Source organism: Gavia stellata, chromosome 6 (assembly GCF_030936135.1).
Source record: "Gavia stellata isolate bGavSte3 chromosome 6, bGavSte3.hap2, whole genome shotgun sequence".
Lineage (NCBI taxonomy): Eukaryota > Metazoa > Chordata > Aves > Gaviiformes > Gaviidae > Gavia > Gavia stellata.
In genome coordinates, this window is record NC_082599.1 from 5,578,747 (window position 1) to 5,602,758 (window position 24,012).

Genomic DNA, 24,012 nt, shown 5'->3' on the forward strand with positions numbered 1-24,012 from the left:
ATCTTTCACACTCTGTCTCTGGTTCCCACTCGAGGCATGTACATGCTTCACATGTGTAACCCCAGAAACCTTTATCCAGGGAACTCTTGCAGACTTCTCCCCTGTCTTCCCATCATGATGAAGCACAGAACCCCAGCCCACACTGTCTTCCTTATCACTTGTGCCAACAAGAAGGCTATGTAGTACCTAAAGTATAAGCAGGAGAAGCAAATATGTAGTTAAGAGTAGTTTGGTTAGTGTTACAAAGTCTATGTGCTAGCAAAAATCAGGTTGTCTAAATAGAACGTGGTTTTCTCTGACATCTGATTGCTGTTGCTCCTGTTAAGAAAGTTTAGTAATAGCTGTATTTTTTATCAGTGGGCTTCAAAACCTTTGCAGCTTCAGTGACCTATTCTTTTTCTGCTGGTACAGAATATTTATCTTGCTTAAGGGCGTCATGCATACACAAATCCTTCAAGTGCGTGCAAGTCTTTTCGAAGTATGCATGCAGCTGGCACCCACGTGAAAACTTTGGTGGCTGAGTCTTATTGACAGTTCATTTGGGTTTCTTTTAAGGTGAAGCTTCAGAACATTTTTGTGTGCTTGTTCTCTGGCTATTAGAGATGCTGCAGAGTATCTTCTCTGTCTGAGGGGCTTCACGCAGGTAGCAGATGGGAGCCTCCCCTCTGTCTTTTTCAGAGGCAGAAAGAGGAGTATATCTTGGAAACTGCTTGGTGTCAGCTAAAGAAGAATCTAGATTGTACCTGCAGGTATTTGAGGAATTCTTTAGATCATGCTAGCACAGCAGTCATCAACAGAATGGAGTTTTCCAGCATCAGCTGCTCTGGAGGTTTGGTTGCCAATACTGGTTGATCAGGACGAGTAGATGCAGTGTAGCTTCTCATTTGCTCTCTGATGCAGCACTTGCAGATGTCGGATCAAAACATCTTCTGTATTATTTTGCGACTGGGAGAAGGTGTTGCCCTCCATATAAATTCTTACAGTCATTTTGCTCTCCTCGCAGGAAGGTCATTTAACAGTGGAAGTAGAATCTGGTTTTTCCAGGGAATGGGATCAAAGGGTTGCTATCAGGTTAATACTGCAGGATTCTTTTTCCCTACCATTTTTCACAGAGCACCTGTTTAGGCTCACCGGTTTATGATCTGCTTCTCAATCTCTTTACCTTGGCTGCTTCTCTGCTTTCCTGGCACCCCCGCGCCCCCCGCAATGTGTTTGAAGGCTGTTTCTAGTCGCACAGATTCTTCAGGGATGTGGTTCTTGGTGGTACTTAAGATCAGTCTATTGGCTGATCCAGAAAACCAGGTGGGAAAGTCTGTGCAAGTCTGATAGAGCTGAGTGGAGATGTTTTCCAACCTTAGTAATGCCATACCAGTTACCAGCCAGACTTCTCCCAGCCTTCGTTTTAGGCTGTTATCCATGAAGCATATTGTCTTTTAATCAGTCCTGTTAAAACTATATTTGGCAGCTCTATATCTCAGCCATTTCCAAGCTGCAGATCACGGAGACAGTTACAAACTTCAGTCAGGCATGTTTACATGTTTTTTTATCACAGCCATAATGCATGAGCTGTACCAAAGGGTTCTGCCAAGTTTTATGTCCATTTGAGCTAGTAAACATTCCTAGCTGTGTGTCCCCCAACTACCACTACTATCTAGCCAAGATTAGACTCTTAAACTGTCTACAAGAACATTTTTCTGCTTTCCAAAGTAGTTTTACTTGACCAACAGTCTTAAGAAAGAAATTGTATTCAAAAGGCTAGAAAAATGAATTCAGGGACACGGACAGAGTGTGCCTGCTCTTCCCTTTTGAAATAAAATGCAGTTTTACATGATTAATTTGATTGGTATAGCATGTTCTTGAGGTACCACATCTTGAGAATCATTTAACTATACGACTTAAGTCTTGTTGCAGCTTGTTGCAGCTCTTGATTCAAATATAACTGTTAGGTATTACTTTTACCACTGTCTTTATCTTTAATTAATTACTAATTGATGACCCAGCGTAGAATATGTGAAGTACGTAGCTGAATTTCTTTGTCATCATCCACACAGAATGAGTTATCCAAATAGATACTTATCCTAGTAAACACACTCAGCAGTAGCAGGGGTTATTCAAGCAGTAAAGCATATTACATTCTATGAAGCTTAAAAATATGAGGGAAGAGGGAAGTACAGTATCTGGTGAATACAGCTGTGCAGAGCTTTTGACTTGTGTGTGTAAAGGGCGCACCCACAGAGTGGATCTGTATAGTCAATAGTGCTTATTAACTTGTTCCTGAGAAGTATGTGCTCTTTTCTTTTACACCCCTGAAATTTTCCCTCTAATGATCTTACTTTTAATATTGATTTATTTCCTTGTCATTCTTTCTAGCCAATTAGCAATGCTGATTTCATTGTTCCTGTTGAAATTGATGGAACCATACATCAGGTAAGTGCTGTTGTTCGTGTAGCATTGTTCTAGTAGTGGAACTGTCCTCAGTGTCCCAGAGCGTTACCTTTCTCCGTTTGCTGCTTTATGTTCAATAACTTGTCCCTTTGCAAAACGCAAAAGCTGTGTACTTTGGAATGTATCGTCCGGACAGGCATCCCTGTTTGATCACGTATGTAGTTTGTAACTACTAAATCTCGATTTTAACTTTTTCAGTTCTCCAGAATATCTCTCTCAGGACTTCAATATTTGAGACTCTGTCAATTTTAAAACATTTTTAAAACAGGATCTAAGCATGGGTTTTCAAACATCGCTAGGCCCAGAAAAAACTACTTGAATACTGCATTTTTTATTCCCTCCACAGACAAACAGGACATAAGTTGGCTTTAATGTCTGTTAGTAGTTCGTATGGATAAAGCTTTATAAAAGCATTAAGGAAGAACAGACCCTTCTTCAGTTTTTGTGGCAATCTATGTTTAAGTTCTGTCCCCTTCTCTTCCTGTAAGTAATTTAAGTTCCTCTGATAGAACTTTTTATACACTTTAGCATTTTTAAAAGGTCGGACAAAATCACAGGGAGACTAGTTTTTATTCCGTATTCTTTAAGAACTTCACTTAAGACTCTGCGAAATGGTTTTCAGTAAATGCAAAACACCCATAATTTGAAAATCAGTCCCCTTCATATATCTTAGCTTGGAGTCTTTAATCAGTAGTCATTTCTGAAAATGTTGAATGAAATAAATTACAGTGCCATAAATTTTCCTCTTCAGACAGACATTAAAGTTATTGCTGGAGACGGGTTTTACTGGTTAATGTGAAGTTGAGCCTTTCTGATATATGAATCTTGCAATTTTTTGAAACATCCTCTATTGGTTGTTGTAGGTTAAAGATAATGCAGTTACTGAGTTGCAAATCTTCCCTGGATGTGAATCCACGGAGATTTTAAATACTTCAATTTTGAACTGTTGTCTTTTGTATGGATTATTTTAATATGTTCATATTTTGATCGTGGAACAATTGATAGATCATAAAGGTAGTTTATAGTTTTGTTTGATTTCCTGTCATGAAAACCATCCATGTAATTGCCACTCTTCAAATAATTACTAAATACCTGTCAGTGGACTGAAACGTGTTTTAAAGTGATAGCAACTTGGACAGTTTTTACACTGTGCCTGTTTTATGTAGAAAAGTTCAATATCCAGGGTACTTAAACCTGTAATGTTTACCAGAGCTGAATGCTTAAAATACATTAAGTGATGTTTTGGGAGATTTATATTGTGATATTGTCTGTTCTTATTTGATGTGGGCTTTAATTGTGTTTGGTGCTGTAATGCAGACGTCTTCTCTCCTAAAACTTTCTAGAATGCTTTTGAAAGGGAATAAAATAGGTTGCCTAACAATTTTGAATGGCTTAGGATTGTGATCACTTAGCTTGTCAAGATTATATATATTTACATTTTGAAACAAAACCTAATAAAATACTATCTGGGCTTTACAGTCAAGCACTTCAAAGGCCTGTTGCTTTTCCGTTCCCCAATGCAAACTTTCAGATTCTTCACCCAAAGTAATGCAGTTAGGCGCTCAAGATAAGTGCATATAGGAAAAAACCAAAAAACAACTGGTCAAAGGGAGTGAATTTGTGCATACCCTAAATGTGAACGGGAAGAAGGATGCTCTTGAGAGAGAAGGTCAGGTGAAGTTAGTCTCTGACTGTGCTTTGCTCGAGACTTCTTGCGCAATTTTCAAGGAAATTGCTTCATCTCTTTGTATTTCAAGTTCTTAATCTCAAAAATAGGTAAAAATCTCATTCGCATCAGGGTAGCAGGGGTTAATTGTAAGGAATTTGTGATCTTTGAAATAAAGGTGATGTATACGGTATGCAGAATAGGCAAAGTCTTGGATTCCTGTGTTTGTAATCACCTCTGCAGGCAAAGTAACTTACTATCATCCAGCAATGATGGATGCAGGTTTTTTGTAACTGTGATAATCTAAACGGCGAAAGCTGACTTTCTGGCTTAGTCTGATGTGCATAAACACCGGTGATAGAGCTTTGACAACTGGTTCCCATTTCAAACCTGTAATTTTTTATTCACTTAGAGCATAAACTGTACCGGTATCAACAGTTTTTGTTATCTGTCAGACTTTGTCATTTATATTGTGCATTTTCTTAAGCAGCTTATATACTCAAAGATTAATCCCTGGCAGTGGGAAATAATTCCACCTGTTTGAAATAACATAGGATGTGTGAAATGTTGTTGAACCATACTGTCCGTAGTGCATATCCCTACCTGCTGTACCGGTAAGCTTGGTATCTTACCGAGCAGAAGATTGAGAGTATTGTTGTACTTGAACTCTGCCTTAGATCAAACCCCATGGAAAACAAATGGAGAACACCATTTCAGAAGTACCCATTCAGAAAGAAATTTGAGATTATACAAGATTCTTCAGATCTCTTATACCGAAAATAAAAGTTGTAGCAAGTTCAATTGCAGTAGGCTTGAAAGAGTTTTGAGGCTGACTTATCTAACAAGTTTTGTTCATGGTAAATATTGTAATTTTTTGTTGTGCAACAGAGGGATTCAAAAAAGGCTGGTTTTAGTTTGGGGAGTTTATTTTCCCTTATGTCCTTTATAATCCAAAGGTCAGAGAGACTCTTGTTCTTCTATAGGGAGGACAATTCAAATCATCATCTTAAAGGGTGCTTGGGTAAACCTGCTTCCCTAAATTAAAAAACAGCTTTCCTGAACACTGCTTGTCCTTCTTCCATCTTTCTGTCTCTAGCTTAATTTACCTTGTCTTTAGAAAGGATTTGTCATTTTATTGTACAAGGAGATAACTCACGTGTGGAGGTACCTCTCTTTCCTTCTGTTATGGGTCTAGATGCCTGCAGAGACTGTGCCCTTCTACAGGGCAGCTAAAGTTGCAGGAGATGAATCCCATGCTTTGTGTTGGAAATGATGGCATAGATACAGAAGTACAGTTCTAACGCAAGCTGATGCTCTTCAGGCCAGTTCTCTCGTTTCTCTCTGGTTCTCTGAATAAAAGGAAATCAGAGCTGGTCCCCTGCTCTACCAAATTATAAGTGAGAAACTGTGGAAGTCCAGTGAAATGTGTTGCAAGTGAGGGCGCTCTTTAGAAATAGTTTATTGAGGATGAAAGTGGCGGCTGGAGAAAGATGTTCAACCTGTTTGGTACCTTTGACGTAACTTCTGCAAGAACACATCCTCTCTTTCGGAGCATGCTTCCCATTTCAGAAATGCAGAGCGATCACAACCCCCAGATTAGGAACCGTGTATTAAATATAGCTTTTATCCCCAATGAGTAAAGGGTTTTAGGGTTCGACGGTCCTTTGTCTTCGATCCAAATTGACTTGCAATGCCTTTGTGCCTTGCTGTCGGTGTCAAAGAGTAAAGAGGGCAGCCAGGAAGAGTTTGATTTGGTGTTACTTGGAATTTCATTCTTCAATGTAATTTGTTTATTAAGTGAGTAAAACTAGTTGTTAAGTGTTTTTTATATTCAGTTAACAATTGCTTATTTTTAGTTGTTGAAAACTAAAGCAATGTTTGGCATGTATACTTTGAATGTAATGTGCAAAATGTTTTTTATTGGTGGGGGAAAACGCTGTCCAAATAATCAACTAACTTTCTATAAAGGACAAAATTCGTTAATTTTCTTACAGAAGGCTGTGGCCTGGTTCAAGTAATCCAGGATAGGCTGTATCCATTCTAGCTGGCCTATTCTTGGTTACTTGCACTGGGAGGCAACCACAACTCTGTGAACCAGAAAGACGAGGCTCAAGGATGCGTGTTATTTTCTGCTCGCTGTTAAGAAGATGCGCCCATCCCACGAAACAGGAGAATACGGAGCTTGAGTTGTCATGGGCAGATTTCTTTGTCATTACTTGAAGATTTCGTTGTTGTAAAGCTGGTTTTGAAAGGCAGTTCTTTGTGTCCTATTTAATTGATTAAAATTGAGCTGGCTTTCTCTTTTGATTTACAAATACTGAGTCTTTCTAGGTTAAAACTGCTTTGAGGTATAGAAAATGTATGTGGAAATACCAAATGCTTGAAAACAATTAAAGATAATTACTTGCATTCTGCCATTAGCAGCTCTAAGTACGGAATCCTGTGAAAACATGCCTAGTGCCTGATTTGTGCCTTAAAATGTTAAGAGTAAGGTTCATTTCAAATAAAAAAAAAAAAAAGATGGTATTCCTCTAAATTCTTACTGTGATAAAGAAGACATTAGTGAGCATACAACACAGAAAAACTGCAGGGTGGGTTGGTTTTTTTTCCTATGCCCTGAAGACAGTATATAAATCTCAGAAAAATGCCAGGAGCCAGTTAGTCTAGAGACTTAAACTGAAGACATCAGGCAACGGAGGAAAAAGCCAAGCCACAAATAACCATGCGGCATTGAGATGCAAGTCCAGCCGCTAACAAAGTAAAGGGGAAAAAATTCCAAATCGGGAGGAAGAGGAGAAAAGAGCTGCACTGTCAGCTGAAGAAAGCTTTTTATGTGAAGTAAACCAAAGAGATTTTGTAGCCCAGGATACCAGGACACTTTCAGTTGCTTCCAGGATCTAAGTAGGACTTCTCAAAAAAACTTCAAGGGGAATAACTATCCAGAGTATTAATATATGTTCTGCAAAATACCCAGTTTTGTTAATTAAAAAAAAAAAAAAAAAAGAAAAAGGGGTGAAGGAGTTGGGGCTTTTTAGAGAGGGGAGAGAATTAAGGGAAAAATTGGGTGAAACCTCATCCTAAGAGATCACATTTATTACTAAGGCGGCATTTAAAATGGGGAGTGAATCTGTTGGCCAGAGCCCAATAGGTAAGATTTAAGGCAGAACAGCAAGAAAAACTCAAGTAGAGGAGGTTGGGGGTGCTCTGTGGTGGATCAGGAGATCTAAACTGCAGGATGGAGACAACACGACTTAAAAACGCTGTGTACTCAGAGCTAATACTGACTAGCTGCAGTATGAGGAGACCTACAGATTGCCAAAAGAGCGCATGTTGCAAATGCTTGCTTTTATAAGCCCACTCCTGTCCGCAAGCCTGCGGTTAAGGAGCTCTCGGTCTGTAGCTCCTGGGTTGATTTACTGTATGCTCTCCTTATGGAGGAGGTGGGTTATGTTGCAAGCAGCAAAGTTCGTACGCTTGGCTTGGAGTTTGTAATTACATTCCAAGTGGAAATACTTCACCAAGACAGGCATAGATAGGGATGGAGAGCAAAGAGGAGTCGTCTTTTGCTGTGGCTGAAAACACTAGGTTTTAAGAGGGAAACTAATACTAATTCCAGCACTAATTATCCAAGAATGACTTTAAGACTTTGGGGTGTCCCTTTTGTGCCCTCAAAAATAAGTGTAGGAATATAACTTAAGGCTAAAGAATTAAGAAGTTCTTATGAACTCTAGAGTTAAGGAGTAACTTGCATCCTGCTGCCTTCCCTCTTTTAAGCGGCAAGCTGGATAGTCTCTTTCTGGGCACCCAAATGCAGAGGTCTTTCTACCTGTGTCTTTAAAAATTGGAAGCTATAATTTGGAAAGGAAATACTACAGAACAACTTTGTGTAGTAAAATTTAAGTGAAAAATGAATTGCATTGTTGTGGGAGAGGAAATTACTTGGTTTATGCCTAATGAAATACAGGAAACTTTGCTGTAATTATCTGGAAAGAGAGCGGTGTTGAAGTACGTCTGTTAACTCTTTAATTCATAAAATGTCACATTTATTTGATTGGTTAGGTGCTGCTGTGGTTGTTCAAAAAAACCATAAATCTGGGTTATAAATTGTTATCTGTATCAAAGTTTTAATCTATTGTTTGAATTTGAGGGGCCAGAAATAGTTTCGTTAACCTTAATAGAAATAACTTAAAGCAGATCAAGTTTTCATGCTATGAGGTAGATGCTACATAAAGTGGAAAAGTAATTAACATTTCTGCTTTAGTCATTAAGGTACAGCTCCTTCATATATGTTTTTAATAAAACTTTGCTTTCTGATTTAGGTTTTCAATTTCAAGTCCCTATTACGCTAATTTTTTTCGTCTTTTGCTAAAGGCTTTAATTGTTACACTTCAGTTGAAGCTGGCATTTCCATATTTTTCTCCTTCAGGCTTTTTCGCTGGGTGTCTTGTTTTTTACCTCTTTATTAATATGAATCTAGTAAAATACATACAATTAATCTAGTTCTACATACCAAAGAAAGAAGTGCCTGAAATTGCATCAGTCTTGCAATTCGTCCTGAATTCAGCTGTATGCCAGACTTCTCCACTTGAAATTTCCAGTATTAAGGATTATTTGCCAAACGAAGAAGATAAAATGCTGCCAGTGTTTTCTCTCAAACTTTTAATCTAAGTGCAAACAAGATAAATCCTTTTCAAGCAGAGTCTTCTCTTCAGCTTCCCAGTATGTTGTGAACTACTTGTAAGCTCTCTGAGCAGCAGTTATCTTATCTTGGTCTTTTCTGTGAATGCAAATCATCTTCCTTGCTCTGAAAAGAGAGGCAAGGAGGATCTAATATATATTAATCAGGTTGTTGACAGTAGGCAGCCAAGCTTGCCTGTACGGTTGTCAGTGCAAAAAGGCAATAGAGCGTTGCTGAAACCAAGCTGCTCAAGAGGAAAGAGATCCTGAGCATTTACCATCTTTATGGCAAGGTCACAGTAGAAGATGCTGTAGACTTTGCCACCGAATTTTGAAAGCAGCATTTGCTAGACATTCTGCATGGTGCTGTGAACATTTTTGGTGAAAGCTCTCTGCAGAGCCGGATGACTGATAACTATCCATAGTGAGATACGGTACTTAGTGCCTGGAATTTAAAAAATGAAAGAATTAGCCACAGGAAGAAAACAGGTCCCTATTGTGCAATTGCTGTCGTCACAGAGGTTTCATCAGATTGATTCCTTCTGTAAAGCTCTTCAGGACTGAAGATACCGGCACCAAAATTGGCTCGGTTGAGAGATCTGAATCCTCGCTTCTTGAGAGGCCCTACTGTCTCTGTTTGCCTTTAATGAGATATTTCCAAGCAGCATCGCTCCAGATGATGCACGGTATTTGCAATTGCATAATCCGTATGGGTCTTGGCAGCCCATGCATTCAAATTTCTCATTATTGGATGCCTACTTTTATCTTGTATACTTATTTTTTTTTCTTTCAGCATTTCATTTGAACTGCTTCCATGCTAACTTTTGTTTCTTCAAGTGTTAGGATTACAGGAGTGTTTTGGGGGTTTTTTTTGTTTTTTTTTCCCCTTAAACACCATTTGACATAAAAGTCATTGTCATTCCAGGTTTATGTATTGAAACGACCACATGTGGATGAGTTTCTTCAGAGGATGGGAGAGCTCTTTGAATGTGTACTCTTCACAGCCAGTCTAGCCAAGGTTTGTTCTTCTCTTCATCTCATTAGCCTTTACGGTGCTGGTCAGTGGATTTTTGGTTGGGTTTTCTATGGATAATTATTTCCACAGTTGGTACTATCTTAATTTTTCCCCTTCTTTTCTGCTTCTTTGTCTGACAGTGTGTACTTTGTCTGCTAGTGTGTGGGTAAGTGTTTCCATGGTAACACCATCACATATGGGCTTGTCTCATAATGTAGCCTCCATGCATTGCTCATAATGCCAAGATGAAAGGCTTACAAGTTACCATGGTTATAGTGAGAAATTAGAACAAATAGTGTGCGAGTAAAGCAGTATATTAAAGCTGGGCATGAAATAAAATACACCGTATTTAACGCTATCTACATGATCAACCCAGTGATTCAGAAATTCACTGAAAATTGGGAACGCGTTTTTGTTCTGTCGAGGTGCAATTGCAATCTGGAGTTAGAAAATTAGACATTTTGTAAAGCTTGAAACATCAACAGGAATATTTTGTGCCCTCTGCTCTCCAGTAGCAGTAGTACTTTGTAGGTAGTTCTGTGGTAGACATTGCAGTAGTAGACATCTTAAATTCTTCACTTCTTTCAATGTATTGTGTTTGTGGTGTCTTGTTTGTAAAATTGCATTGATTATTTCTAAATAGTACTCTAGCATAGTGAGCTTTTACTCCAGCCTAGTGTAGAGATGGTGGAAGGGGACAGGACCCTGTCTTCTTATTCAGAGGATTCTTCCCTGCACTCTGTTTGCCATGTTCTGTTCAGTCACAGTGAAAATCCTAAATAATGGAACAACTTTATACTGCTGTTAGATGTCTAGCAGTTTTCATAGTCAAAAGATGATTGATTTCAACATCAATTTTGTTTCTCAGTTCAAAATACAGGAAAATGGTAACTCCTGTCCTGCAAAAATAAGTTATAACTACCATTTTCAAGTACATGGTTATTTCATGTTCTGATTTATTTGGATACTTTTCCTTGGACAGTGTATATCAATTGTTGGATTCTAAGCTGTGCCTCACTTCAAGTATCATCTTAGATATAAAATGAGAATTTCCCAGTATTATACCTGGGTATTTTTCCTAGTAACATCTTTGTCTGATCTTTGGTGGCCCAATTATGCAATTTGGTAATCTTGAGATTCTTACAGACCCAGTGGCTCCATGGGCACCGTTTGAAAAAGCTACATGGAGCTCAGATGCCATCATTGCCGTTTATCTTCAGAGACACATGGAAGTGAATCAGCTGTGGAAATGGCTTCATATAGATTTTCTGATAGCGCTGTTTGGTTTTATGGTAGTCTTAGGTGAGATCTCTGGATCCATCAAGTTCTAGGTAACTTGGAGGGTAACTATAAGTTGGCCCTAGAAATAAAACCTAATCGATAAATCACACAAAACATTAGAGTGCAAGTTAGCCTTCCATAGAAAGAGAACCATCCTACTTTTGCATTAACTCTATTCATTACTTCAGGTTTTCAGGCTTGTAAGTTAATTAACAAGGAGCAGGGAAGAAAATGAAGAAAGGGCATTTTATCTGAAATTATTTTGTGTCCCTTCTTTGTATAGTTCTGTAAATTAGCCTTATCTGCGCATTGCTAACGTTGTGTTTCTGACTTCTGTTTTTAAGTATGCAGACCCAGTAGCTGACTTACTGGATCGCTGGGGTGTGTTCAGGGCAAGGCTCTTTAGAGAATCCTGTGTTTTCCACCGAGGAAATTACGTGAAGGATCTGAGTCGACTGGGACGTGAGCTGAGTAAAGTTATTATAGTAGATAATTCTCCTGCATCTTACATCTTCCATCCTGAAAATGCAGTAAGTATTCTTAGTACTCAAGTGTAACTTTATCTTTCTGGTCCTTGCCCAGACTGTGATTCATAAAATAGCCTTTCAGAACGCTAACTGTATTAGGTTCTGTATTTTCTTAGACTGCAGGTAGGTTCTAGCATTCACTGCCAAATGGTGCCTTCAACTAGAGCAAAGTGACCTTGACAGTGTGTCATAGTCATGACTGTTCATCTGCTTTCAGTTTTAGCTTTGGCATGAAGTCCATCAGTTTTGAGAAATACCGAGTGGTGTAGAACCTGAATAACTAACCTAGCTCTAAAAAGCGAAGCTGCCCTCCAGCATAGTTTTTGTTCTTTGGCGAGGTGATTACAGAAAGGGTGGTTTACTTGAACTGCTTTTGGTATTCCATCTTTTTTCATTGTGTGAATGAAAATACTTTATTAGACAAGATAATTAATGCTTTACGGGTTACTATCTGAGTTCTGTATTCGTGGCTAAGGGGAAGAAATCAAGATCCTGTTGGGTTGTTATGCTTGTCCTTTCAAGTATTTTTGTGATAACTCTCTTCATAATTAGAAATGTTAGTCAACAAGTTCATCAAGTTTTAGGAATAAGGATAAAAGGCAGACAACAGTACTACAAGGGAGAATAATAAGGAGCAATGCGCATTTTCACTGTGTGTTTCGTATCAGCTCCAGAAACTATGATGGAATGGTCTGGCACTTGCTCCCTCCATTGCTGCAATCAGTACGGATGCTCACATCTGTTTTGTAGCTCCCCAGGACAGCAAGCTGGAACTCGCCTTAGATCTACTGACTTTTAAACAACCAGGCTGTGCAATGTTTTCTTTGATGTTTTTAGGCTGCCTTTTTTGTGAACTGTTAAAATTAACATAGGAAATTTTTATCAGGAACACTGTTTTCGCATGGTCCTGCCTCTCCGGAGTAGCCTTTTTTTTTTTTTTTAATGTGAGCTATTTATCCTGCAGCAATCAGCTTTTAAATTCAGATCCTAATACTGTGATGCCCTAAATAATTGGGTGAAAACATTTTTCTGGTTGGTGCCACACATGGTTTAAAGTTGCTATTTATAATAACCAGGAGCTGTAGCTCTAATTTATGTTCATGGTTAAAATTAAAAACCTAATCCAGATCGTCATTTGGTATCTCGGAATTCAGTGCCAAGAAAATAATGAGCTGTAGCAATTTGGGAGATGAAATTAAGGGCCTTGTCAGAGTGGTTTAATCATGTATAGAAAAGTGCTGTTAGCTAACTGCAGAAACCAGAGATTGTCATGAGATCCAAGATAGTCTTTAGAAGACCTCAGTATACTTCTGTAGTGAAGATACGCAGAACTCCTTCCCCAAACCCAGCCCACATATTTAAGAAGTGTTATTACATGCGTTATTTTCTGAACCCATCTCAAGGTCTTATATTTAAATCGCAGAACTGTTGTGTACTCACTGTTTAAATATTTACTCCGCAACCTCATGCCAGAAGGGGTTGTTGCTGCATGCCTATGTTTAGTGACTCACACTGGTAATACTTAGAGGGGAAAAAAAAGACTTGCCCATAAATAAAGTGTCGGTACAGCTTGGTAACCTGTATCTTCCTTCCAGTCTATTCTGAGTATTAAGGAGGCAGAGCAAATTGAGCTGTCCAGTGTTGGGTCATGTAGGTTACCTGGGCATGTAGGAGAAGGTCAGCTGCATGTCAGCTTGTTTTACAGTTGGATTTGGAAGGTCAGCTGTTTTACAGTTGGATGTGGGGTTGATGTCGCATACTAGAAAATGTGGACTTGAATCTGGTACTCCACTTGAATGCTAATGACTAGCAATTTGCCTTACTGTGATGGCAGTGAGTATTAGAGGGCATCTACGTAGGCAAAACTCATGTGTTCTTCACATCATAAAGTCATCTTAATATTTATTGGTTGCTTTGTTTCAGGTGCCTGTGCAGTCCTGGTTTGATGACATGACAGACACAGAGCTGCTAGATCTTATTCCTTTCTTTGAAGGACTAAGCAAAGAGGAAGAAGTTTACAGTATGCTTCATAAACTCTGCAACAGGTAGCCCTTAACTTTGACTGACTTCTGCTACTAGATTGCAGTTGCTAGAGGCTGTCTCCATCTTTTTCAGTTCTTTCAAATGTAAGCTTTGGGGAGGTCACCCCTGTCAGAAGTGCTACTCTTGATCTTCCTGTTACGTTGGACACGAAGGACAATCATGAGTGATGCTATTAAGCCTTCAGAAGCCTGACTCCTAAGGTCATGTGTTCAGACTACTTTTTTAAAGGAAAAAAAAAAAAGAAGCTATTTTAAATGGGACTCTTTTAATGAATTTCATAAATGGACATCTTTTACTGGATCAGCTTTTCTTAAAACATGCCAAAAAAGAAGCTTGTATTTCAGCAGTTGAATTTCTCTCCCTTTCTTCCCCTCCCACTATGCAGACGATTTTACCCCCCTGCTTAGAGCAGTTGACCTGACTCTGAATTTTTTCTTACAGAATGAAGTGCCTTTTGAATGTTATTTTAAGATAAAAATTCATTTTTGTATAAGACGTATTTCCAGACATCTTTTAGTCTTGTATTGTCTAAATGCTTTAAAAGGAAAAAGGAAAAATTTTATAGAGCACTGTAATATATAACAAAGGAAAAAGTTGAAACAAAGATGCTGGGTTCCTGTCTCCACAATGACATTAAGTTGTATTACATTTTGTCATGCTCAGAAGGTTTAAGCATTTGTGGGAGGGGTGATTTGGGTTAATTACATGGTTGTTTCACTGATGCGATTTTGGGCACAGTTTTGAACATATCTGCAGTTGTTCGAGTATTAGGGAATGATGGAATTGAGAAAATAAGGTGGCTAATAGATCTAAAGCACCTTTTCTTCAAGACAGATGAAGTTCTATTGTCTCTGCTTACGCACAACTGCCATGCCTCTCGTTTTTTGGAAAACCATTATCTTGGGAGAATGGGGAGGAGGTCTATTTATTAGTTTAAGATTCTTTTCTTTAAAAAACCCATCTGGGTAAGCTGGATCTGTATTGAGCTGTTTGGAGTACTTTTTTCTTTTAATTGCTGCTACTGTATACTCACCAAATGGAGTTGACCATCGGCTGTTATACTGTTTTTGCCACTGTGCCTGTGCTATGAAACATTTTCTGTAAGCTGCAAACTTGGGCAATAAATAAAATGCAGGCTTCATAACCCACCCCTATGTATTAATCCTATGGTATCTGATACACCAGAGAACTCAGTTAAAGGTGACCTGCAAAGGAATTTTTTTTTTTTCCCAATTGGGATGAAGCCCTCTCTTTTCTCTGGTATATAAAAATGCAAAAAAGTATTTTTCCCACATCTTATTTGTATTTATTCTTCCTCAAGGTGTAAAGTACAGATTGGGAGCTTTATCGAGTCTTGCTAGAAGGACAGAAGTTACTAGCCTAGACTAAAAGTGGTCCTCTGGCTTTGGAGTTGAGTAAGTCTCATCTCTGAATCTGAGAACCTGCTTAGCATCTTCTGTAGTGTCATAAGTACCCTTTCAAAAGAATAACTTTTAAATGTTTTAAGCCTTTGAAGAAGAAGGCACACCTATTTTTTTTTTCCTTTGCAGTGTCACCTTTTAATTATTTTCCGCACCAGAAATCTACAAACATAAAAATGACAGCTATGTTTGGCTGCCATCAGAGAAGACTAAATGGAGTAGTTGGTGCTTCTAATTAGCCTTGTGCTAAATTCTGAATAGTAGATCCCCTTTGCCTTTTCTGTTTTTCTCAAAAAGTCTTGACGACTTGAAAGAAATTTTTTTTTATGGACTTGGATGTCATCCTTGTCTAAAACATTGGTGAAGCAGCTTAACAAATTAATTCATAGAAGGGCAGGCCAGCCTACACAGGCAGTGAGTAGATTGTCGTAGGTGCAGTATAAAACTGAACGATGACTTGTCCCCTTGCAGTGCAGCTGTGCGCCAGCTGTTGACTGTCTCTGGTAACAAGGGATGTTGGAGGCAGTCCCGTGACACTCGTGAGTCTGTACGGCATCACCGTTTCGTTTTCTTACCAGCTGGCATTACCTTAGTACTGTATGATTCTGTGCCACAACAAAAGACAAAACTGTCAAATTAAAAAAAAACAAACCAACTTACATTGTTCAAAACATGAAAAAAAGGACGTATGGATTCTGGTTAGTCCATTAACGTTTACTTTCAGTTTAAGATTGTTTAATTTTGTATTTGACTTCAGAGTAATGAAGCTGTAAGCTGCCAAAAAGTTGTTCTCTGAGCAGTATTTTCAACTGTGTTTGTAGCTTCTAGGCTTCAAATACAGTTTGCAGGGAAGTATTCAGGTTGTAGTTAGTTGTGCAGGTATGATAGGAATGGCTGAAAAAATTCAAAGACTTTCTTGCTAGCATTAGACCAAACAATCTTCCAATTAGACAATAAATAACCCCACCGAGACATTACCATTTAACGGTTGTGACCTGTTGTACGTGAGACGAACCATGTCATTAGTTTGCATTTATGAAAGCAGCGATTTCATGAACCAGTTGCCTTAAGTCTGTGAATGAATGTTGATTATTAAAGTGTCTTGTATTGTTTTACAATCCACATATAATGGACAACTGAACTTCTGCACCAGCTTCTGGAAGAACGGTTCTGATAATGTTCTGTACAACCGTACTTGTTCTGTATTGTTTATTTTGGCTCTTGAAATCCACAAATTTAAAAAAAAAAAAAAACAAAAAACAAACAAAAAAACAACTTTAACTTAGTACAGCATTAAAGTGACACTCAGTGACAATGCAAAGTTGAAAAACTTAGCAACAGTTTTGATCTCTGCTAGTATCTTAAGAGTATTTTCTATAACTTCTGATGAATTTTTTTTTTTTTTTTTAACTCATTCCCATTGAAATCGAACTTGGAGTGCTCTGCCGTCAGGTTTGGACTTCCCTGGGTATTCAGATTTGACCAAAGAGATCAAACTGTCATAGTTGTTTATTTTGACACTATTATCGTACTTGAAATTTCAAGTTTTAAGTTTCTGTGAATAGACATACGCTATATATTTAGAGTTTCTAGATTTTAACAAAGCAATATAGTTCTGTCCATAAAGCCAGATAAAGGAGTGGAATGTTTGTAAAATTCACAATACGGGTATTTGATTGTATTTTAAATACAAGATTTTAAAAAATATAATAGGAAAAAATACTTAGTTCTTAAATCTCTTGCATATTTTGAAGTGCATGCAGGTCACCAGGGCTGTTATAAACCCTGGTTTTCAATTCTATTTCTGGATATTATAGAAGTATTAAAAAGTCTTTTCCAGTTGGTCATTCTGTTCAGCTGAAGAAATGCTGCCTGGCCTGAAGTTCTGTTGTCCTTTTTATGTTGGGTTAAAAAAGGTTTTTTGCCTGTATAGGTATTTTTAAATTAAGCTGTAAGGCAGAATGCCTTAGATTCTTGAAATTCAATTGAAGTGTTACAGTTAAATTGCCATTTGTAAACTAGGGCTGTGCGCAGAATCCTTGTTAACCACCAGGAAGCGTGGCAGGTTTTGAATGGAAGATCGTAGCAAATGTACAATATTGCTGTGTTCATTTAGGTAGCTTTGGAAGAATAATTTGTCTATTTGTTTTGCCCTTTAATCTTTTTTAAACAGCAAAGTTATACATGGAAGAAACTCCACACCTGAAGAGATTTGGTTATCAGTGTATGCAATCACTTTATCACAGCATGGTTTTGATTAGACTGGTTGGGGACAATAAAGTATCTAAATGACACTGGTGTGTACTGATGTTGCAGCTTTTGAGATTTCAGTGTAAAAAAAAAAAAATCTGTAGCTATATAATTTACAAACACATAATCCTATGTTTTACAGATTCTTTTTAAACTAATAAAACACAGTACCGCACAGCCCTATTTGTAAAACAAAAACAAGTTTGTGCCTCTGATTTCCAAGGTGCTGTGATGTTACGCCTTTGTGGGATGAGGAGGGCAGGTGAGACTTGCGTGGGGCAATTGCTTAAAAATCTCTGGGCTAACTATGCAAAACCAGCTGTCAGTTTTCTGTTTCACATTATATTGTAAAAATCCAGCTGACTTTTTTTTCTTTCTTGTTAAAGATCTATTGGGAACTTCTTAACAGAGGAGTAAGCAATGGAAATGTTTCTTTCTTCTTTTTTTTTTTCTAATAATGGAGCTGTTTACACTTTAATGCAATGAACAATCCAGCGATACTTGAGAAACACTACAGATACCATATGAGTGTTTTCAGGAGAGAGAAGTGTTGTCAATCAGGTATTGAATGGTTTCTTTACTGTCACAAATAAAAAATTTTAACAATATAGTTACTTGTGCATGTAATACTTCTCTGGGAAAAAGAATTTCCGCACTTCTTCAGTAATAGTCACTGCCCTGATTTGACAGGGGCTTTATTCCTGCTAATGCACATCCGTGTTAGATAGTAAAATCACCCATCTCTTTTCCACTCTCCTCCCCTCTCCTCTTTTTAAGTCGTGTATAGGACTCCTTATTGACTGCCCTGGCACCTGCTTGTGCAAACAGAGCTGATGAACTACTGATGAACTCTGCTAAATAAATTGGTGGTGACTCTGGCAGATGTTCCAGCTATTTAGATCTCTTGGATGAGATCATACGATAATTTGTTCAAGTCTCAAAGCTGTGGGACTTCTTTTGAAGGGCTTACTTCAGCTACTTGAATAGCTGTTCTTAACACCACTGCCATATCCAAATGAATATCTGAATAAAACACTTTATTTGGTTGGAAAGTCTATTTTGGGACTTTGTCTGACACAGTAAGACTTAGGCAGAGCCTTCCTTTCTAGGAAAAGGCACATATTATTAATGCTTTACAAGCAGAAAACCTCAGGCCTGTTAGAATAAGCAGCTGGCTCAAGATAGCACATTAGTTGCAATTAAAAATATTTTTTAGGTATTCCTGTGATCGGTTGGAATGACCTAGACTGCCTTTACTTTGTACTGGTGGGTTGGGTTTTTAGACTTTTTTTTTTTTTCAGGGTTTTTGGGTTTTTTTAGTTTTACCAATCTCCTTAGCTGCTGCTTAGGATAAAGATGCCTTTCTTTCACTCAGTAAAACAAGCATTTCAAAATTCATAAACCAGCTCATTTATAGTGGTGAGAAAGATACCGTTGTTCTCTCCTAGCTGCTTGAAAGTAAGTGTTCACAAAATTGAAGACACTGTAGTCTATAAATGTACCTCTATGCGTATGCCTTCCAATATATATATATTTTTTTTCCCCCCTTTTTATTGTGTTCTGACTCAGAAGGAAAGCCAACCGCTCTGAAATTCCCTGCAAGATGGGATAGGGCTCTTCCAGGTGGGCTGCAGCTCCAGGGGATCCTGCAGTCTCCAGCAGTTTTCCTGACCAGCGGCCTTTGCCATCCAGGCTTCCTACTGACCCAGCTACGCTGGCAGGAGACCAGGCAAAGTTCTCCTGGACTCCTCTGTTGGTTCTGCTGGAGCTACTGGAAAAGTAAATTATCTTTGGGGTAATATGTTGGGTTTGACAGGTTGGCAAACTCAAACCTGAAAAGCTTCCAGGCATGTTTTGTTTAAAGCCTTCTCAAGTGCTGTTTCGAAGGGGGCTGTGCTGAGGAGCAGGTTGTCCTGTAATTACCTATTGCCACGTTAATCGGCAGTTCTGAAGCACGACATAGGCTAACATCTTGGACTTAAGAGAGATCTATTTGACTCAGGAAAGTGGGCCTGCATCTGCAATTACACACCTTCCCAAACAGCAATTTTAAAAGGTTAGATTTGGTCATCGCTTAAATCTGAGTTTTTGAGGTGATGGCTGTGTCAGCTTAGCTGGATCCCCCGGACCTTGGCAGACCCTCCCTCGTACCTCCCACCCCTCTTCTCTGTGCAACTGGCATCGTTTAATTTTGCAACCGCCTTTTAATTTAGTGATGTAGACGCGTTTGAGCGGGATGTAAATTGCAGGAAAACGCTGGACAAAGCAGCGAAACGCAGCTGGCCCCCGTCAGCCTTAGCCATCATCGCGGGCTGGGCTCCAGCTAGGACGAGGCTGTTGCTCCTTGAAGGCGAACAGAGGAGTCACCGTTAAGCCAGAAGCATGTCACCCCCTCTGAGAACCACTGTTCTTGCCGATAGCGAGGGTTGATCATTTTGTTCGTACAAAAGCGACGTACACCACCTGCGTTTGAATAGATGGTGCACTCGAAGAGCCTGAGGGTTGCTGGAGGAGTTACTGGCCTGACAATGGGTTGTTTTCTTTGTCAGACTTTAATGAGCATTTGTGATAAAATCCAAATTTATTTACAGTGTAACTTGATGATTTTTATTTCATGCTTTGATTCAGTTTGGCAATAAACTCTCTGTGTTATTTTTTTCATCCTCTTCATGTCTGCTAATGCGTGTGGTTGAGATCCTCCCCCAGAAATCCCCCTCTCCCCCCAAGATGCCATTCTCCTTGGGGGAGATCTAGGGGGAAAAGCAAAGACTTTATAGAATCAGGGCAGAAAGTTCTCCTCATTCCATTCCTGCCCGACTTGCTGGGCTTTTAACAAAGATTAAAGCCTTGACTGCTAAGCATCAAGAGCTTCTTCCTCTAGCAGCGTATTTGGCAGGTAGGTTCAGTTCCCATTCTTTTTTTGTTAACCTGCTGAGATTTGAAGTAATCGTGCTGCTTCCAAAGCCTGTATGTAAGCTGGAGGTGAGAAAGAAGGAAGATCCTGGATTCCTGGGGGGGGGATAAGGTGCTGGGAGAAAACAGGTGCTGGAGACTACTGGGGTTTAGTTCCTGCATGCGGCATCCCTCGTGCTGCGTTCAAGGGCACCCTGTGAAGCAGAAGGTTGATTCCTCACCTGCCTGCCTTTGGTTTGCAGGGGTAAGGGGTGGCCCGAGTGCAGATCAGGAGGCACATCGCTGCATTTTCTTCCAGGCTGCAGTGGCATCTGGCTCTGTAGCACTTGGAAACACCTGCCCATCCATGGGTGGTGGGTTTGAGCAGGGGACCTGATACTGCTCTTGAGTTAACCAGCAGTGACCAGTCTGCAGTCAAGCAACATTTATACCCTAAGAAAACTGCAGGGAACGGGGAGAGCTGCCTTTTGCTTGAGTTGAATTGATTCAAGGTGACCATGTGAAGCTGCTTTTCATCCAGCACGCGTCTCTTGAGTTAGGTTGTCAGGCAGTAGCATGTAAGTATCATGCTGAAGAAGTCCTGTAAATGAAGCAGTTGCTAGCAGATTAACCCACAGAAATATGAAAGTCTGCCATATTTTCATGGGTGTTTTTAACAGGAAAATCATTTTATAAATATTTTTAGAATTTTTTTTTTTTAATCTCTACCTGGTTACTATATGCCATACCGTAAGAGGTTGAGAACAGTAAGTAGATGCATGTAAAATTTATGCATGTTTTTAAGCACCTGAAATTTTCGGGCGTAGTATCTGGTGTCTTGGGCCATTTTGTTCCTTCATGAGCAAACGCGTTTATGAGAAGAAGAGAGGAAGATTTTTGTCGAGACCTAAGCCCATGGGGCCACGTGCTGCGTAAGAGTGGGGCTAAGACTGAGCATTTGAGGTCCTGCCCTTGGCTCTGCATCACGGGGCTGTGTAGCTCTGTGACCCTTAATCTTCCTTTTTAATATTTTCTCTGAATAGTGGGCGGAGCCTTGATCTCATCTGAATTCTCTGTAACACATCTTAGTAATTCAGTTAAGGCAGGTTCGGATGAATAATAGGTCACTGGCCTGATCTCTTACCTGCTGAGTAGATCTTGAAATAGTAACTGGATGGATGCGAAGAATTATTTGGGATTATGATGGTTGCGGGTGGAAAATGGTGGGACTATTGCATCCCGGAGAGGAGAATGAGCAGGCGGATGGGACGGGAGCTGGGGAAGGTCCGGGGTGACTTTGCAGCACCGGACTGCGGTGGGCCAAGCTGCGGCATGGCCTGGCGGTGGGTGCACTTGGCTTTTATACATCCGTGATCAAAGTCTTAGGAAAACGAAGAGGGTTTTAAAGGCTTGGGCCATGCAGGGCTTGGTCGCACCACGAGATGGTGCAGCTGTGCAGCGCTGGCTTTTAAAGGCGCCGTAAAGGGAATTTAAAAGACATTATCTCAAGAAAAAGCATCACCACAACTTTGGTATCTGAATCTCCTGCCGGAGTTGCACTCCGCAGGTCCACGGATAACGTCTTCCTTCTGTTAAAATTCTCTTTTAGTGTTTCAGAGGCAATTTCTTTATTAGCCCGATGAATGCTGAGTTTCCTTTGCAAAAGGAACTGGTGGCTTCACAACTGACTACAGGGCAGGTAAGTATTCATGATAATTTTAGTTACTGATTATTTTTTTCTTCCATGAAAATGCAGAAACATATGATCAGCGCATGAAAAATAAAGAGAGAAATCAGTATTTCTCAAATAGTTGAGTTGTCACCCCTTCTCTAGTGTGGTAAACCTTTTTTCCTCCAAGAGCTTTGCTGCCAACCTTTTTCTGTTGTTGGGTTTTTTTTTTATTTTAAAGCAACAACATTTTAAATTGCTTGGGATTTGGCTCAAGTACATCACGAGAACTGTGGACAAATGTTAATTCTCCAGGATGGCGGGGAGGGGGGAAGAAGAAAGAAATCCAGTGCCAAGCTGGCAGGTGGGCAGCAAGGCATCGCTCCCTGCACCTCTTCCGCTTCCCCGCCGGCACGAGTGCGCTGAGCCGTGTGCGACGCCCGCAGCGCGGCCGAGACCTGAGCCAGCGCGCGGGGGCAAGGGGGGACGGCAGCCGGGCGAGGGGAGGGTTTGAGACCGGGCCAGAAAGGCTGCATCTGCTGGGGAACGGACCGTGCTTGCAGGGCTGCGTCTCCCCGTTAGTTAGTGCACCGTCTGGTTTCACATGCCCAATGCGCTCTTGTTTGCCCCAAGAAGGTGGTTTTGCAACCCGTAAGGCCCCCTTGCAGCCCATCTCCTTGGCTTTCTGCTCTCATTGCGTTTTCAGTTGCACGCTCCTTCCCACCTGGAAGAACCTGCCCTGTGAGGAAAGGCTGAAGGAGTTAGGTCTCTTCTGCCTGGAGAAGAGAAGGCTCAGGGTGGACCTCACCACGGCATTACAGTACTTAAAAGTTGGCTACAAAGAGGACAAGTGCTCTTTCTTTACAAGGAGTCATGGAGAAGACAAGGGGCAACGGGTGCAAGTTGCACCAGCAGAGGTTTTATCTTGGCATAAGAAAGAAATTTTTTACAGTGAGAACACTCAATCACGGGAACAGCCTCCCCAGGGACGTGGTGGAGTCCCCATCGCTGGAGGTTTTTAAGATGCGATTGGACAGGGTGCTAGATAACCTCATCTAGGCTCCTCTTCCCACGAAAGGCTGGACCAGATGATCTTTCAAGGTCCCTTCCAACCTGGGCTGCTCTTTGATTCTACGATTCCCATGTGTCTTCTTTCACCTCCTGGCTGGCTCTCCTGGGGACTGGGGTGGCCGCCTGACCTGGTGAAGCAGGAGAGCTCTGCGGCTCCAGCAGTCAATGAGGATTCATCCAACCAGGGGATCACACCCAGCTCTGCTACGAACCCTCCAGCTTACCTTGGACACGTTATTTGCTTCTGACTCGCTTGTTCCCCCCTCTTTTGCCTCTTCTTTTAGAGGAATGAAGAGATTTCCCTAAGTGTTGGTTGTTTTACTTCTCCAAGTGCAAAATGTCTGGATTGGAGGTCACACTAGACCCCTTGCAATCCTGTTCCTCGTTAATTCTGGGGAGCAGAACCATTCTTCTCATTAAGTCAGAATATTTTTATTTTGCACATATTGCCATTTGATTAGAAAAACGACGTTACTAGAATGGAAGATGAGCGTTCACCGATGAGACAACATAGGGCCAAGAGATGCTGATGGGTGTTTCTAGATGCCTACAAGAGAAGCAAACCCCGTCTGGCTTCACCGAGGAACACGATGCACCACGGGGTGAATCGCTTGTGTTTAACCTGAAAGTTGATTCATCTTCTTACAATCGTCCAAATATTTCGACAAGACGCAGCTCTAGCCTCGAATCAGTATGTTTATTAATATAAGCTGCCCTTGCAAAGAGTGAAAAAGGTCGTTCTTGTGGATTTAAATAAGCACCGCAGGTTTTCCTGCCTTCCCATGGTGAGGGGGAGGCTGCCTTGAAAGTTAAATCCCAGGCTGGGATCCACACCTGGGCCAAATTCCTGGCTTTTCTAGGTGACAGCTTTGACCATCACGGGCAGCCTCCAGCCACACGGGACCCTGGCGGTACTCGGGATAAGGGGATGCTACCGCAAGTAACGCCTGCATCTCCGTTAGCAAAACAAAGATGCTCTCTGTGCTCCAAAAATCAGATTATCTGTGAATGAATATTCCCCATGAGATGCAGAATGAAGGTGCAACTCGATTAAC

General features: G+C 40.3%; 1 protein-coding gene across 3 annotated transcripts in view; it reads left to right on the plus strand.

The window, feature by feature from the left end:
* The window catches only part of CTDSPL (CTD small phosphatase like), a 78,803-nt gene extending 65,026 nt beyond the window's left edge, over positions 1-13,777 (plus strand). For all 3 annotated transcript variants that reach the window (XM_059818499.1, XM_059818500.1, XM_059818501.1), the window contains 4 exons: positions 2,371-2,427; positions 9,714-9,806; positions 11,429-11,614; positions 13,535-13,777. In XM_059818499.1, the coding sequence (XP_059674482.1) occupies positions 2,371-2,427; positions 9,714-9,806; positions 11,429-11,614; positions 13,535-13,660 (462 nt within the window). In that variant the 3' untranslated portion in view covers positions 13,661-13,777. The remainder of the gene's footprint in view (positions 1-2,370; positions 2,428-9,713; positions 9,807-11,428; positions 11,615-13,534) is intronic.
* The last annotated feature ends 10,235 nt before the right edge of the window (positions 13,778-24,012 follow it).